General features: G+C 39.4%; 1 protein-coding gene across 1 annotated transcript in view; it reads left to right on the top strand.

Annotated features, from left to right (window-relative positions):
* Positions 1-2,548: 2,548 nt before the first annotated feature.
* The window catches only part of MTNR1A (melatonin receptor 1A), a gene marked incomplete at both ends in the record, with an annotated part of 47,813 nt that continues 35,448 nt past the window's right edge, over positions 2,549-14,913 (top strand). The window contains one exon of the mRNA XM_079534485.1: positions 2,549-2,741. Within this exon, the coding sequence (XP_079390611.1) occupies positions 2,549-2,741 (193 nt within the window). The remainder of the gene's footprint in view (positions 2,742-14,913) is intronic.

Genomic DNA, 14,913 nt, shown 5'->3' with positions numbered 1-14,913 from the left:
CTAGTTATGCCAGAAATTTTCATGGAACCTCTTTTTGTGAAAGAAACACCAAGTTTCCAAACATACATTTTCCCCTGTTGGTGCTTGTGTCATCCTTAGCTTCTGCAGGGTTTTCTTGTGGGACCTTCTTAATTCCCTTTTCAGAGATCATTAAGGTTGGAAAAGACCAGGAAGGTCATTTAATTCAATTATCAGTCCATCCCCACCAAACCATATCCTCAGTGCCACATTTACATGTTTCTGGAAAACCACTAGGGGTGGTGACTGCAGCCTGTTCCAGTACTTCACCACTCTTCCTGAGAAGAAACTTCCTAACATCCAACCTGAAACTCCCCTAGCAGAACTTGAGGATATTATCTCTCACTCTATTGTTACCTGAGAGAAGAGGCTGATTCCCACCTCACTACAATCTCCTTTCATGTAGCTGTAGAGGTGCAGCCTTCCCTCAGCACTACTTTCACCAGCAAAAGCGGACTTTGTGGCCAGTGTGTACTCTTGTCACAAGCCAAAGAGGAGGTGAGGTTCTGAACCCTTCTGAGTCTAAATTGCAAATATGTGACTGAACATCCCAGCAGTGAGAAAAATGTCAGCAGCCCCCTCATGGTGCAGATGCCCTTTCTTTGCATCTAAACTCTGGGCTGATCCTCATCTCCACTCTGCCTTCTGATTAAAAATATCTGACCTTGTGAAACTTCACATGTCTTTCTGGGCTGCCCCTCCCTGTCCAGTGAAACACCCGTGGAGGTCTGCTGAGGACCAGGCAGCTGTCTGTTTCCACGTGTCCGACCTGGATCTGATGGCCCCCTGCTGCCAGCTCTCCCTAATTTTAATCTTCTCCCACAGCTTGATAACCTATTTTCATGCACCTACAAGGACACAGAGTTGTTTTCTTTCGATGTACCAACATCTGTAAAGGGGTGGGGGGCCAATGTATGCTCAATCCCCAGCCCAGAGGCTGCAGTGCCGCGGCACCTATGACAATCTTCCCTCTACTTCGAGCTTTGCTCTGCAGAGAGCAACCGGAGGGACTGTCTGTGGTGCCCGTGCATCTCTCTGCGTCTTTCGTTCACTAAGGGTGAGGGGATGTCGAAATCGAGCAAACCAGCGCTCCTCGCGAGAACAAACAGCCTTCTGCAGAAGCTGCAGAGCTCCGGGCTCTGCAGGAAGGGGCAGCCCTTGGGGAAGTGCTGCCACTGCAGCCTCGGAGGTACGAGTTGCCGACAGTGCTATTTTTATCGAGGTCTCCTGAGCAGGGCCGATAAGTGAAAAACCCGCAATAAATGTTTTTAAATGCTCCTGACGATGGCTTCAATTATTCATCACCACGGACTGCCGTTGTAGCTATAACATTTCCACCACCGAACGGTTTATGGCAGGTCTGATCTAGCTGCGGAGGCAGAGCCCTATGGAGCCCCGAGGTTTCGGATATCCCTCCCGCCACAGCCTGATAAAAAGCTGAGGGTGGGGGAACTAGGGGGGAGGGGGGAAATGCCCGGTGTTCTCCCGCACATCAGTGCTTTGTGAAGCGCGGCGCGGAGCCAGTTCCTTTCTCAGCCCCTGCTGCCTTCAGTGGGAGAGTTTCTCCGCCTGATATGCTCAGAATACTGTAAGCCTCAGAATCCTTGTTTACAGTCTGCCCATTTTCTTCTGCAGCGCGCACTCAACGAGGAGCACAAAGTGACTCCCCATTTCCTCTGCGCTGCTTTTAGGGAGTGGCGATCACAGCCCACGCGAGCTCTCCCTGCGCTGCGGGTTGGGGGGGAAAGGGGGGGAAGGGCGGGAAAGGGGGGGGAAAGGGGGGGGGGGAGGGTGGGAAAGGGGGGGGGGAGGGGGGACGCGGGGGCTGCAGGCAGCGTCGTCGTCCCCGTGCAGCGGAACACGTGCCGTCCCCGGCCCGCCTGCAGCGAGGAGCTTTTTATAGCAACGGGAGCAGCTCTGAGACCTCGCCTCACTCGCGCTACTCTGCTAGTGCAGTGTTAACTACATATGGGGGAGAAGGGGAGGAGAATTCAGCCCGCACCTAATTAGGAGATGCGTTAACCACGAGAACTAAAAAAATCCCAAGTGCTATACAGCACGAACAGCGAACCCATCGATCCCTCTCCCCGCCGCTGAATGAAACAGCCGACACTGAATGGGCGGCGGGGCCGGATGAATGAATGGGGAGCGGGGTGCGCATGAATGGGGGAGCCCAGCGCGATGAATGAACGGGGAGCGGCGGGGACGGATGGGACCGCGGGAGGTCGCTGTGGCGCCGCCGCCGCCGCCCGGCAGCTGGAATCCCCCGGCCGCGCACGTGTTGGCGCGGGGGCGGCTCGGTGTCACCTGGCGGCAGCGGTGGCGGCGGGCGGGGCGGGGGAGACTATAAAAGTGTCCCGCCGCTCTGCGTGCACACTTCGGGAAAACTTCTTAGGCGGAGCAGAATGGCTGGCTCCGTGCCGTTCTAGGGCGGGCAGCCCTGCGGCGGAGGGTGGCGGCCCCTGTCCCGGCACCGACAGACAGGAGGGAGCACGGCTGGCTCTCTCCCGCCCGGGGAAGCGGCGGCGGGATGCGAGCGAACGGCAGCGAGTTGAACGGCACCGTTCTTCCGCGGGACCCGCCGGCCGAGGGCTCCCCGCGCCGACAGCCCTGGGTCACCTCCACGCTAGCCACCATCCTCATCTTCACCATCGTAGTGGATTTGCTGGGTAACTTGCTGGTCATCCTCTCGGTGTACCGCAACAAGAAACTGCGGAACGCGGGTAAGGGTCGCCGGGGGTTGGGATGGGAGGGAGCGGGGGCCGCTTTGTTCGGTGGGAATAACTTTGCCCCGACTCACAGGACGGAGCCGGGCTTTCCTCGGGCTCCTCCCGAGCCCCAGCGGTGCCGGGTGCTGGGACGGCGCGCCTTGCTCCCTGGCTGCTGCAGCTATTTTTAGCGCCAGCCACCGAATCGCGGTGCTATTTTTAGCTGTTGGCGGCTCCCACCTCGCAAGCAGAAGGGAAAGGCATGGAAGCCTCTAAGAACGAAACTGAGCACGGTGCTGGGGATGCTGCTCTGACACTCGCTGTTAGTCTTCATGCTATTCTGATTGCGTTGCTTCGAGTTAGAGAAAGTGTCCGCTTGCAGTAGTAAGGTTGTTGCTTCAAGCCGAATGTTGAATTACAGACGCTGCAGGATTCAGAAGAAAAACAGACACGTGTTTCAGGTTCTTTGGTCACCTCCTACTTGCTATGATAGCAAGTCTTTTTGGAATCGGAGACGTCTGACAGAAAACAGGTTTAAGCATGTTCTGAAAAAAAAACTGTAGTTTTGACAGGATAGATTCTATGATGTGTACTGCTTAAATCCCTCTTAGTTTGTGGATTATTGGTCTGACAGGCAGAAACTTCCTCAGATTCATTCTGCTTTATCACGTCAGGCCAGCTGCTGTGCACGTGTACCAGCTCTGTGCACTCAAAACCCCACGTATCTTTCACTGAAAGAATATGGGAGTGCATGAAGGGAGCTGTGCTGTTAATGAAGGCGGGATTTCACTCCATGACAACTGAGATACTGGTTTTACTTTTTTCTAGTCATGACTGGCTGCCAAGTTATTTGGTAGCCGGTGGTTTAAAATTCATCTGAGGGGGAACTTGATGCCTGGCTTAGCTACAAGCTGTGACAATGAAGCTGGCACGCAACTTTCTATGGCTAAGCCTGGTAATTCAAGTAGATTGTACTCTTCTTTCATTCAGCTGAAAAACAGGAGCACTAAAATACAATATCAGAATGAAGGCAAGCTGAGTTCCCCCCCCGTGGTTGCCATTGATCTACATTCCAAAAGCTGTATCTTCTTGCTTTCATTGACAGAAACTGCTCTCACTGAAGCTGATAGGGCTATGAGATGAGAATCAGACTCAAGCAGGTCAAGTCAGCATTTGACAACCTTTGTTTCTTGAGATTTTCTGATGAAGAGAGAAAGGGTAGAGTTACCCACATCACTGGGGTTATTCCAGGGGAAAAAAAAAGTGTTATTCTACTCCCCCTTAATAAGTATGAACTTCTCCACTTTTGTGGGGAGTTTATGGCAGACATTTCTGGTAACAAGTCTGAAATAAATGTGGTGCCTGTTCTCTGGAAACATAACTGAATCATGGGGTCTTCTGTGTGTGCATATTCACTACCGTAGTTTTTGTATAATCCCTCTTGAATCTTGACACATGCTCACTTGCTGATTCTTACTGCATCTCTCATTCTTGCCTTTTCTGTCACAGTGGCTGTCATGAACTGCAGCAAACTGGAAACAGTTTTCTCCTACAGCTAGGAGAAGAGCATTCTTCTGAATACAAATTATTTTAGACTGGAATATGAACTAGATACTTTTCTATGCTCTGAAATAAACAATTATACTAAGTATTTATTTGTTTTCAATATGATGGGAAATTTGTCTGTGTTAGAGTGGGGAAAAAAACAAACAAACAAACAACAACAACAACAAAAACAGTAAAAGTAACTTTGAAGTACCTGATCAGGTAGGTTACAAGTCCTTTTCCTCGAGGGAAAGATTCTTAATATGTGGATTAACTGACACTTTGCAAAGACAATAATAAGCCTCAATAATATGTGCAAACTATTTTTGTCTAATCTGGCAAAAATCTGTTACCTGCAACTTCATTTATGTGAATGCTGCTGTTAATCTTGGCATTGAATTCATAAGTGTTTACTCAGGTGAGTCAATCTAAACACAACACTTTAGAGAACCCTGTGAGTAGGAAGGAGTGTCCTGATTTTAATAACACTAATTCAGGTTATTCAAGAAGAGATAACATTGAAAAAATATAATCTAATTTACATATACAATTAATTTTTAACTTGCAAATTATAAAGACAGATACAACTTTTTACAGAGCTATAACAATAAAGAAACTTTTGACTTTACGAACTTTATAACATCCTGTGTTAATAAGTCTTGCTGGCACATTTATTGAGGATAAAGGACTCAGGATGAAAATTCCACTGGAGAAAGGTCAGGGAGGAACAGAAGATACCTCCTGAAGAAAATATCTCATTGAAGACACTCTTCTTTTTTTGCAAGAAAGGACTAACAGAAATGAGGATTATTTAATACTTTGGCAAAAAGATTGGATTTGGTGGGGGATTCATCTTTGCGTATAAAAATATATTTGGAAGATTTCTGCAAATTGAACCTGTGGATGTATGTTTAAAAAAAATGCACTGGGAAGTAGTAGACTAGAAAAAACCTTCTCAACAAGTGGTATAACCTTCTTGTCAGTCAGAAGGTTAGTAAAAGACACTGATCAAAGCAGAGGAGTCAGTATCTCAAAGAAGTTTGTCTCAGCAAGCGAGGAGTTTCTGATACTACAAACTCCTTCATAGTCACAAGCATGGCTTCAGTAGATGCTCTTCTAGACAAAGAAGCTGATGATGCAACTGGTAGGATTCTCTTTTATTTAATGTATTTGACTTGTAATAAGTTTCATAATTCTGGTCTGGTTTTTTTTTTTTAATGGTGGCTTTCTAATCTTAACAGGCACCTGACACCAATTCAGTTCTTAAGGGAACACCTGCAATTTAATGCTGGTCTACAAAGACTGAATTTGGTTTATGATGTCTGATCTTTCAGCTTTGAAAGAAATTTTGAGGGGAACATTCAAGGCATAAGGATTCTAATACCCACGTTTTGACAGTATGTCCATGCCGCTTGAACTTCAAATTGATGTGCTTTCTTTAATTCATTTCAAGAAGAATGAGAATAGCTCATCTTAAAAGGAAATTTGCTGTAAATTATCTTAATATGTTTCATTTCCCATTGCTAACATTCATAAATCTGGAATAGGGTCATTCAGCAGAAGTTCCACCCTGAAATATGAAATAAGTGGATTTAGGAGAAGGTAGATCAGAGAAATACTAGTAGTTTTTCCTGTCAGTGACTGCTAGTATCCTTATGCCTTTGCTGTTACCCGCATCAAGAAAAACAATGCATCAAGAACAAAGTGAGGGAGCAGCTGTAGGTCTTTAACTATGAAGTTTAGTTTAAAGCTCAGTGCATTAAAATATCAGTTAATGCACACCTACAATTTTGGTGATGGAGGGGCTGGATACTCAATGATTGTAGGAGTGGACTATTAAGGCCAATGAATAAAGCTCTCTTAAGAGCTGTTGTCCCTCTTGTTCTTTTCCTTTTGACGCTGTTTTATTGTCCAGTGGTTTGCCACTTCTGGATATTTTTTGTACTGATGTCTAAATGTGCCCTGATTATCCCTCCAGAAAACTTCTGTGACAGCTGGCAAGATAATAGCTCCACTAGCCTCATTCTGGCTCTTTTGTTTCTTGTCTCAGTAGCAACAGGGGGCTAGTGGCCAAGCTTGTAAACAACTCTTAATGCATCAGGGCAGAAAGATGCATTCATACCCTTCTCTCCCAGCTCTCTTCTGTACCAGATGTATCTACCTTCTCCTGGTTTCCCATGTCCTTGGCCTAAATGTTTTGATAATAGATCTGTAGCTTTTAGTTCTACTGAAGAAGGTGAAGAGGAAATCTGAAATTTGTCAGGCCACACAGTCCTAGAGAAGCAAGATGTATTTAATTCTGTTCATGCTTAAAGTTAAGTGTATGTTAACTACTTTTCCAGATGAGATGGAAATGAAAAAGGAGAAACTTGAATGTGAAGTCTGCTATATCCACATTATGTCCAAACAGTTCAGTAAAGAAAGTGCACAAAAGAATGAGTTGGAGAATAATCCCCAATCAAAATTTGTTAAGATCAGTGAAGTCTGCAAGAACTAAGGAACATAGCTGCCTAATACTATACTATCTTAAATCTGGTATTTGTTAAATAGCATGATCACTGCAAAATTAGGGGTATTAACTGTTAGAAATAAACTTGGAAGGTTTCCAAATTGTCCTTGTCTTCTACAAAATCATATACTCTGAGCAGTGTAAGAACACGCTTGAAGAATGTTCCTCTCAGTGTGTTTTGCAGAGTATGAATTTTCTATTTAATCTGGGAACCAGCTTTTGATAATCAGATGGGAGATCTCACTAGCCTTATCAGAATATGATTGTTCTTGATGATGTTTTCTTAGTTTTTAAGATAATTTTTAATAGCATATCTAATGCTGTCATTTAATCTAATAAATGAAACTCCTGTTGTGAACTCAAACTAATGGAATTATTGGTTTTGTTTCAGGTGATCCTTGGACTTATTTTTGTGTCCTGAGAGAAAATGGGTAGCCTGACAAGTATTTGACTCAAGAGATAACTTACAGAAGATCAAGTTGTAGCACAAATTCAGGGTTCTGATGAAAACTGAGGTGCTGATGGCATTATTTCAGACATGAATAACTTCAGGTATTAAAAATGGTAAGCTGACTGGGAGGGGAGAAAATGTCTAGAGGAGACACCAAACCCTGGCAACTGTTAAACAGAATAAAGTATAAAAATGCAGTTTAAATAAAGCTGTTTCTCACAGTGGTTTTGATGAATGATTTACTGAATCAAGGGTTTTCCAGAAAACTGCTTAAATGGCACCATCCTGTCAGTGACCAAAGATAGAGATGAATATTTCAAATAATTAATATTCCATTCTTACTAAAATATCTGTCAAAGTCAGCCATGTATGCCTTCTGCAAGTTTCTGCATTTGTAAGTTTTTCACGGTAGTGCTTCTTCTGGTTTGCTGCTGCCAGTGCTTACTTACATACTATACTGTTTTCTGGCCATTTTTAGTTGTTTTTGAAAGGGTTCTCCTTCTTCTTAATTAAGATGGTTTTACATCTTTAATCTCTTAATTATCCGTTTTGTATCTGCTTCTATTATTCCTTTTTTATTTGTTGCTTTCCTATCCTGTTACTGATATTTCAAGTGTTTCTAGCCAAAGTCGTAAGCAGCAGGTCTAGTTTGTTGATAGTAGTGCTACTGATGGTGGGCTTCCAATGCTAATAGGACAGTGTCCAGCCTGTTTGTATGATAAGGTTGGTAGGATGATAACAATTGCTGTAGTAGTGTTATGCATTACAGTCTAATTCTGCAGCCTGAGTAAAAATGTTGGCAGCCTTGCTGTTGATAGTTTTTCTTCTAATAATGGTGAGCTGCCTCAAATTCCACATTAACTTTGCACTCCTGAATAATAATTCTCAATTTCTGTTTCAGGAAGGTGAATGTTACTAAGAATTCTTCAGGATAACAGAACACAACTTTAATATTTACTTTATTAAAAAAAAAAAAAAAAAAAAAAAACCCACAAACATATATTTAACGTATAGCTAAAAATGCTTGACATAATAATACAAATATTGCTACTTGAAGCTCTCTTTCAAAATCTTCTGAAGTCACAAAGGCAGCATTACAGCTGAGTAGGACGAGTAGGGTTCTTTCCTTACTATAATTCTTATTATTCTCTTTCCTCCATTAGTTTTAAAGATGGATATGACATACCAAACCAATGTGTGCCTTAAAACCTTCAATTCATGTGGTAAACGAGCTGCACACTTCAACCTATTCTACAAGTAGATCCGAAACTGAGATGTAAACAGCAAGTCTGTTTATAGCTTTGTTAAATAGTGACTTCTGTTGTTTCTAAATGGTTTTGTAGCAATAAATGACCAATAAATGTACGAAGCTTCATGTCCTATAGATTTTTATTTTTAACATTCATTACCCTTAAAGAGAAGGCAGACTTTCCTTGAAGAAACACCTTGCACCAGAAATAAAATATTCCAAACTCATTCTTTTTTTTTTTTTTTTTTTTTTTTTTTTCAAATAAATGACCTAGCAAGGTACAAGGTCATGCAGTATGCTAATTATAGAAGAATAGTTATTAAGTTATTGACTTTGTTCTAGTTGGACAGGATATGTAACTTTTCCATTTAGTTTAATGGATATGCCATTCTACGTGAGCTACTTCCATTTCAGCAAAAACATAGGAGCGAAATAGAAGCTCTAGTTATCAGAATGACTTTGTTTTCTGAGGCGCAGATGCAAGGTTAAGAAAACCAACTGCTTCTCAGTTAGCCCTTGAGCTGACAAAGGTAATCTCCTCTTGTTGCTTGGTAATGTATGAGATCAGTAACATTGCTTTTGCTAGTAGCCCACTCCTACTGAATTTGAGTATCAGTTTCATGTTACAGTGCAGCAGTAAGTACTATCACATAATCTAGATGAGACAGCAGTAGCCACTGGCCAAAGTAATGAATGGGTATGAATACAAGAACCAGTTTTGAAAACTGATATACAGTTACATGATGAAGTTTCATTAGCTGTGTCTTGTATGCTTTTGGGAGGGAAAAGTCATGGATGTTCTTCCAACAGCACCTCCACCTCCTTCCAATGGTAGTAGCTATGGATTTCATTTGATGTATACCTCTTCTTTAGCTTAAGCAATGAGAATTTTTTTAACTTCTTAGTCTTACCTGATGCTTAAGGACATGTTCCTCTCCTTGTCTGTGTTGGGAAGCAAAGAAGGGTTTTCATTCTCAGCTGTGAGAGAGTATTCATAGCCTAATAGAGCTATAGTATGGACAACTTCATTTTAGAAATACTGAAAGAGAGATAACATTTGGTGTGAGTTTCCCCTCTCTGTTTGCCACTTCTGTCAAGTATGAGCCATTTGTGAAATGAAGAACGCCCGAGTTCTTGAGTAACAAATCCACATACTTATTTTCAAAGATGATTTTACTGAAAATTTTGGAGCTATGTATTATGGAATATTGATGTCTGCATAAATGTGAATGAAGTGGTAACTTGTATTTTTATTTTATTTTGGATGAAGAATTAATTACCTATAAATAAAAAAAAAATCCTGTTTTTATTAACAGCTTATGTGTATTTTGCATTCATATGTGCTATCTTAATTTTACTGTAAATAATGACTAATAAGTATTTCTCCAGATCATCTCTGGATACATAATTCTAGTGTCTGCCTTCTAAAGAGAACTTATTTAATTTTCAGGTTCACATCATTTTAATTTATTTTATGAAACTGGAGTTCTTTTCCATTATGGGATATTAAATCTTCCAACCTTTCCTGAGTCTGGGTTACTGAATCAGTTCCCACTTGCAGTAAAGGATTGAAAGGGACCTTCTGGATGGAGTCCAATTTCCAGGGGTACTAAACATTCACACAAATCCTTTCAGAATCAGTCTTCGCCTTAAGTTACAGTTATTTCATAATTATATTGTATGGCTTCTGATTATCTAAATGTATTTTTTTATTTTGTATAACTGTCTTACTAAATATATTATGTATAACATTGCTTAGCATCTCTCTATTCTTGTAATAAAGAGGGAGAATTAAAAATGTACTATCTTGGCTCTTGTTTGGGCTTTCTAACCCAAGTAAAATATCAAATTCTTAGTCCTTTGGCAAAATAACATTTTCTGTGACTGGACTGCCTGAGGAGTGTGCCTCGTCTTTAGAATATACCTTTCCTAAGAGCAAAATCCTGGTTTACTGTTATCAGTTAGCAAATTACCTCTTACCAAGGTCAGCGCTAGTCTCCTTTCTCTTGTTTAGATGCAACACTAGCCCAAGGGTAATTAGGCTGCTATACTGTTAACACTCTTAAACCTGAAGAGCAGTAAGCACTTTAACGTAAGAGTTGTCATTAACTTTCCTTTCTGTAGCTAACTTCAGGCCAAAATCCAAAGATGTAGGCTATGTTTACTTCTGTCTTTCTTTGAAGCTGAATAAGTTTTAAAATTCTACCTGTTACTCTGGATGTTGCCTTTAGCCAAGGTCTCTAGTGAAGTCTTTTATACAGAGAAATTCATTAAATGTTTCAAACACTATGGAGTCAGAATAGGATTGCTGGATCACCAAATTCCTTGAAATAAAGTTTATTACTGATCCGGGTCATTGTATCATAAGTGCCTGAACAACATTTTCATGTCTTTCCTTCACCGAGATAGAGGTATAAAGTAGAACAGCTTCAACGTTTTTGTAATTTATGCTCACTGAAATGATTCCCACAGCATTTTTGTATTGGTGAGTGTCATCTGAACGCAGCTTTCACTGACAAGCTCATTCTGTCTATTCCTCATTAAGGCGTTAAAGACTATCTGGTAGTGGTTTCTGGCGAGTACTCTAGCTTTTCATCTCCTCTGTATACAGGTAAGTACTGAGAAGACAGCAGAATCAACTTTCTTTCTGAAATACAAATGTGTTTTAATTTTTGTTAAATAAGTAGATTCAAAATGCAGTGAGATTTTCTTCCTCCTTGCAGGAATGGTTTTCAAACATTGTTTTTAGCAAATAACTGGGTGTTTATTTTTGCAGTTTCTCTTAGAAATCTGTCATTATCTTATCCCTGTTTTTTTGGGTTTTTTTTTTTTTTTTCAGATCTTTTCCCGATTTTTTTTTTTTTTCCTCTTTCCTATTCAGCATACCCCACTACTTGAAATTTCTATGGTGCCTGATATGTTTGTCAGCTATGAAAATTTTGTTGATTGCTGGAAACTTGCCTCAATTCTCATAGCTTTTATGGCATAGTACTTGTCTTGTACGCCAACACTCTCTTCCAGCAGCATTTTGTGTCTGCCTAGCATACATACTTTTGTCCAACTATTTTGGATGCTCCAAGGAATTTGTGCTCTTTTTGTTCATCCTATATTTACACTTAAGAATACTGGCATTTCAAAAGTGAGTGCTGCTTTTGAAATTACTCCTTGTAATCCAGGAAAAATTAGACAGTCAAGTTGCACATTCATCCTGTTAATATTGTTTGCAATTATCAATATCTACCCTATGCCCTGAAAATACAGCTAAATCTGTCATGCATAAATGCAGGGATGTGAGTGCAAAAAAAAAAAAAAAAAAAAAAAAAAAGCAAATAAATTATGTCTAATTATCCCAGTAGATACAGAATTTGAAGTCTATTGTTGGTGTTTGTTTTGTACAGGGGTATTCTGTTTGTCATAAAAAAAAAAAAAAAAAGTTTTTCTAGTTGGTTTTCCCTTTTACTTTTCTCAATCAATAGTGACAGGACTTTGTTACCAGAATGCTGACTGGCGTTAGTGTACTTGAGCACATGCTTCTTGTGTACAGATAATGTCGTAGACTGCCATCAAAACAGTGAATTGATTCTAAGATCTGCTTATATTCGGAGTTTCATAGTAACTTCTGCACTCGTGTTTATTTGGACAGCTTTCTTAATCAGATTCAGACTTCACAAAATTGGTCTTACCTGTTTCTGTATTTTGTATTGCTTGTGACTAATCCTTGTGACAGCTGGACAGAATGTTATTTTTGCTCAAAAACATAAAATTTGCTTGCCTTGCAAACAGATTTCCAGATAATGAATTTTCTCATGTCATTTTTTTTGTCTATTTTCTTAAAAAGGTTTTCTAATAAAATAAATTGAATTTTCAATAGTAACACTGGGTGGCAGCTCCACCATATGTTTAATTTAAGCTTAAGCCCACTCTGAAGATGTATTTGTTAAAGTTATAAATTAAGCATTTATTCTGTGGTAGCAGTTCTGCATATTCATATGACAAGTACAAATATTGTATGTGACCAATTATTTATTGTGAAAACACAAAAAAATTAAAAACTACAGCATGCTGTAATGTTGCTGGAAGTAAAGAACTATCTAATGATAGCTTTCTAATAATCACCTGTAAATTAAGAGAGTATTATACTTTCTGTAATCAGAAACTCTGAGGTGCTACCAAGGTAGGAAAATCCAGATGATGCAACAAATAAAGTACACGATATGACTGGAAAAATTAGATTAATTCCTCTGACACCAGTGACTTATATAGCCACCTACAGTCTGGATCTAAACTGTCTTCTTGCCTGACACACTGTAAATTCTTTTGAGTAATAATAGTTCTGAAATTTGTATATTTTAAAGGAGGATATGAATCATTACAAAGGTAATTACAAAAGTAATGATTCGTTAGTATGATTCCAAAATTATGCTTTGGAATGCCCCTAGACCTTTAAAGAATTTCAGACACTGCACAGTTTTTTTTTCACTGATAGATGCATTTGTGTAGAGCATGCTTAGTTCAGTATATTTGGGCATAGTATAAAGGAAACTTTTCAGCTTCACTGAATTTGTAGAACTGGGCAAGGAAGAGTCTTAAGAATTTTCCTTACTCTAGATTGTTGCTTCCACTAAGGACATATCACCTCACGTTTTTTGTTGGTTTTTTTTTTTCCTTTTTTTTTTTTTTTTTTTTTGTTTGTTTTTAATTTATTCACATTTTATGAAATATTCACATATATATGATTCCTTCCCATATTATATAATATTCACAATGTTAGAGTACCTGATATGAGGGAGACCTGCTATTTCTGTTAAATGACCATCTAAAATAATGCAGTTCCATCCCTTTATATATTGATAAATATATTCCCTAACTAGAGTTTAGAATACTAAGTTTCTTTGAACTCCAGCCATTACACGTGATTTCTTTTATTCTGTAGTGTTCTAGAGTTGAGGCAGAAATTTGTGAATTTATCTTCTGAGCACATCATCTTTTCTGAATGTGGCAAATTGTGATTCTGTTTTTCATGTTTGTAGCCCATGTGTCTATATAGACTTGGTTGTCTTGATTGTTATATATATTTTATAATATAATTTTATAATATAATTATAATTGCATATTTTCATTTCTTACTTTCTAGTTTGATACTCTCCCTGCTTTTTTGTGAATGGTCTGTGAGCCTGTCAATACACAACTCAGTTTTGATCTTCCTACATATTTTTTAAATTATTTTTGTTTAGCTTATGAAATTCTTATGAAAATGTAGCTTGCATGTTGCAAGAATAATTCAAATACGTGATTTTTCTCCAAAATAGCCTTTCTTATAAAGTGACATTTTTTTCAGAATAGTTATTCAGATAATGTGTCCAATATTCCTTGGAAGAGCTTGAAAGAGTTTGAAATAAAATGAACTGTGTAATTAGATTTTGTCTCATGATCATGTACAGAGGTAATTTCCCTCTTAAGTTTGCACAGCTGTTTTTGAATGAGGTAGTATATTGAAGATAAACATTAGAAAATGTTAGGTTTATTTTTTTCTGGAATTGTTCCGAAACATATCAATTTGAGAAGCATCAACAAGATGGCAAAGCCAATAGAGTTCATAAGACTGTGACTTACCTTATTTGCTGGCTTCCACAGAGCAGTTCTTTCAGTGAAAATGTAACTAACAATTTGTTATTGGATTACAAGTCTCTGAGCTTACTTAAATTTACTTATGTCATCTGCCTTGAAAAATACTGCCACTTCTAATTTTCACATTTTGAAGAAAGTTACTGACAAAATTTGAGAAAAGTAATGGTAAAATAACTCAGGGGACCTTTCAGTTCTTTATAGGTCTTATCACCACTTGCTAATCTTTTAATCTAGGTACACCATGGAGATCATCAAATTTAACAGAACAGATTATCACTAAAGAAGCAAAATTCAAAATTTCATGTGAATTCTTTTAGCTCTACCAGCCCTTTTAACCAAGCCCTTTACTTGACTTTTTTGCCTGTTATTTTCTAGCATCACTGAAAATAGACTTCTTGCATGTTTCCACTGTTTATGTCAAATGTTAGTTGAAATAATGTCTAATAAGCCCCATAATGCATCTTCTCTCATTTCTTGCTCCAGTGTCTGAAGTTTATGAGGTTATTTGCAGAATAAGCCCAAAACTCTCCATTTTACTAGTGAAAGAAATGTTGTCATCTCTTCCACAATGTTTCAATAGCTTTCCATACAGCTGAAATCAGAAACTTCTCTGAAGATGCTGGCTTCTGATGAAAGCAGAAGATGGGCTTGAGTTGCATTTTTCTCTTTGCTACAAGACATCAAGGAACTTAACATTATTTTGAAGTATTTAAAAATCAATGATTAAGCCCCTCAACTTGGTGAAAGAACATGTTGCTGTACTTGATGGTGGGAAAGCCTAGAGTTCCTTCTATTTACAGACTTC

Source organism: Tetrao urogallus, assembly GCF_951394365.1.
Source record: "Tetrao urogallus genome assembly, chromosome: 4".
Lineage (NCBI taxonomy): Eukaryota > Metazoa > Chordata > Aves > Galliformes > Phasianidae > Tetrao > Tetrao urogallus.
This window is presented reverse-complemented; position numbering and strand designations above follow the sequence as displayed.